A 2,559-nucleotide genomic window follows, 5' to 3' on the forward strand; every position below is an offset into this window, starting at 1 on the left:
CTTATGTACAATTTGTGTAATGTTCCTCTCACCACTCATATTTCTTGGCTCAGCGATAAAGAATTACAACACTGCACTTCACTTCACTGAACTGCACAGGACAGAAACATCTCATGCCAATGCCAAGCAGCAACTGAGGGTTACCCTGAATCCTTTGTTGTGATTGGCAGTTGTATTTCCATGCAGATGTCAAGTTTCATGAGCAAAGTAGTGGATTATATAAGCACTGATAAATCTGATGGCCATACTTATGAACATTTGAAAGATCCATATTGATTGAGCTTCACAGATTGTGCTTTGTTGCAGAAAGCCCTGCATCTGGTGCACCTCGTAGAAGAAAGGCTGCGATCTTCTGTGTCCTTATGACCATTACTGCCCCGCCAGCTCCTGCGCAACAGAGAACTCCAGCTGGTGGATGGTATGATCAGTGTGTTAGTCCTCTTAAGGTTCAGAGATTGGGGGGGGGATAATATGTCTGAAAGAACCAGCTACATCACCACAGTTACTCAGCAATAACTGACATAAACTCAGTAGTTATGTCTTTGTTCCAAGTTGGACTCCATAAGTTGATAAAATCCATGTAACTAAACCTATAGAGCAGCATCCAGCAGTTGTTCAGCTGATCATGGAATGCTGTGCCTCTATGGGACCTGACAGTTCATTACCATCTTCACAGGGTCCCTCTTCTGTCTTTTCATCATCCAAATGAATCACACCCTTATATCATGTTTCTTTAAAGATCCATTTTAGTACTCTCCCATCTATGCTTAGGTTTTCCAAGTGACACTACTCCACACATGGAATATAAAAATTATGGTTAAATACAAAATTCATTGGTCGTATTAAATATGTGTGTGTTCTAAAATAAACTGCCAAAGAACTGAAAGTAAAGGTACTCCCTTTTGTTACTTCAGTGAAGATTATGCATTGTTTAATAATCATATATTCTTTGTAGATTGTCATTATGTATTTGAAGTCCGCAACAGACTGCACCGCAGTTCCTGCACTGAGATATACTACCAGTGCCATCTGCAGTCCACAAACACAAACATGCTGCTTGAATTATTGGTACAGATTATCAATGAACCTTGCTTCAACATTCTTCGTACCAAGGTATTGTGAGAGCATGTGGGATAGTGAATTGCTTATGAATGCCATTCTATATCTTATGTCCTGTATATGTCGTATCAGTGTAGTAAAGTGAATACCGTGAAACCCCCATTTAAGTTTGCTTTCGGTAGCAGCAGATTTGAATGCTAAACTTGAAAGTCTTAAATAAAGATAATTGAGCACTGAAATTATTGACTCGGGGTCATTGAAAATATTAAATGAAGGAAAACCTTAAGTCTGGGAACTTCAAATGGAGTTTCAGCACTCTATGTTTTGTAAAAGCAAGCATGAAATGCAGTGAACTCCTGATTTAGTGTTACAGCATGTAGTGGTCTCTTCTGGTTCCAGCTGAAGCCCAATGAAAGTGATTTACTGTCCTGAAGTTAGTGAATTTCAGATTTGTAAATAAGCTGAATTTTGTTTAAGACATTTTCAACCTTCTGGAAATCATTCACTCACTCACTCATGGAGTTGAGCCCTTATTGAGAAGCTGCCATTTATGCAGCCACTGAAGAACTTCCCAGCAATTTATGGAACCCGAAGGTTCATTACTGTGTTCACAAGAGCCCTCCATTCCTATCCTGAGCCAGATCAATCGATCCCATCCTATCTCTCTAAGATCAATTTTAATATTGTCCACCCACCTACGCCTTGGTCTTCCCAGTGGTCTCTTTCCTTCTGGCTTTCCCACCAATATCCTATATGCATTCCTCTTCTCCCTCATTCGTGCTACATGTCCTGCCCATCTAATACCTTTATATAATGTGATTATGGTCAACAGGTGTTTTCTGTATGCTAGAAATCGTGTGTAGTCACCACAGACATTTTTCCTGTTATAGGTCATTGATGCACAGCTGTAATCTTTTGCAAGTGATGTTGCATATTTGACGTGCACTCAAACCAGGCTGTTTGTGGGGCTTTTTGACTCTCAGTTGAGTTTCTTGCAGTATTTATTTCATATTTCTTATTTAGTAAGTATTTTAAAAAGGTTTCTGGTTTTCCTGCTTATCAGGAGCAGCTTGGCTACTTCGTCTTTAGTGGAATCCGGAGATCCAATGGAGTTCAGGGTCTTCGTGTCATTGTGCAGTCAGAAAGACATCCAAGTTATGTGGACCAGAGAGTTGAAGCATTTCTGGCAAAAATGGAAGTAAGTGGTTTCCCTGCAGCCTCCGTAGTCTAGGGGTAACGTTCCCACCTCATGACTCAAGGTACGCGGGTTCAAACCCGGCGGAGGTCGTGGAATTTTTAAGGGCGGAAAAATTCAGGGAAGAAGTCCTCCGGGAGGGTCTTTAAGCCGTGGGTCCCTTGTCGTAGATTTACGGCACGTAAAGGATCCTCATGTCTCTAGGAGACCTCTGAGCAAAATTAGGCAAAGTTTCCCGCCCAAGTAGTTTCCAATGCCTCCGGTAGATGGGGGAAGTATTGGGTACCGAGGGCCAGCCTCGTTGG

General features: G+C 41.5%; 2 protein-coding genes across 2 annotated transcripts in view; both read left to right on the forward strand.

Annotated features, from left to right (window-relative positions):
• Nucleotides 1–306: 306 nt before the first annotated feature.
• On the forward strand, nt 307–1,043 carry LOC117282033 (insulin-degrading enzyme-like; the record flags this gene model as incomplete). The annotated part of the gene is given in 2 exon segments (XM_033755404.1): nt 307–418; nt 956–1,043. A coding segment is annotated over 1 exon segment (60 nt), but the record flags the coding sequence as incomplete, so codon positions are not given.
• Nucleotides 849–2,559, forward strand: part of LOC111874306 (insulin-degrading enzyme) — a 6,904-nt gene continuing 5,193 nt past the window's right edge. The window contains exons 1-3 of the mRNA XM_033755403.1: nt 849–852; nt 956–1,113; nt 2,123–2,257. Of these exons, the coding sequence (XP_033611294.1) occupies nt 849–852; nt 956–1,113; nt 2,123–2,257 (297 nt within the window). The remainder of the gene's footprint in view (nt 853–955; nt 1,114–2,122; nt 2,258–2,559) is intronic.

Source organism: Cryptotermes secundus, unplaced genomic scaffold (assembly GCF_002891405.2).
Source record: "Cryptotermes secundus unplaced genomic scaffold, Csec_1.0 scaffold2179, whole genome shotgun sequence".
Classification (NCBI taxonomy): domain Eukaryota; kingdom Metazoa; phylum Arthropoda; class Insecta; order Blattodea; family Kalotermitidae; genus Cryptotermes; species Cryptotermes secundus.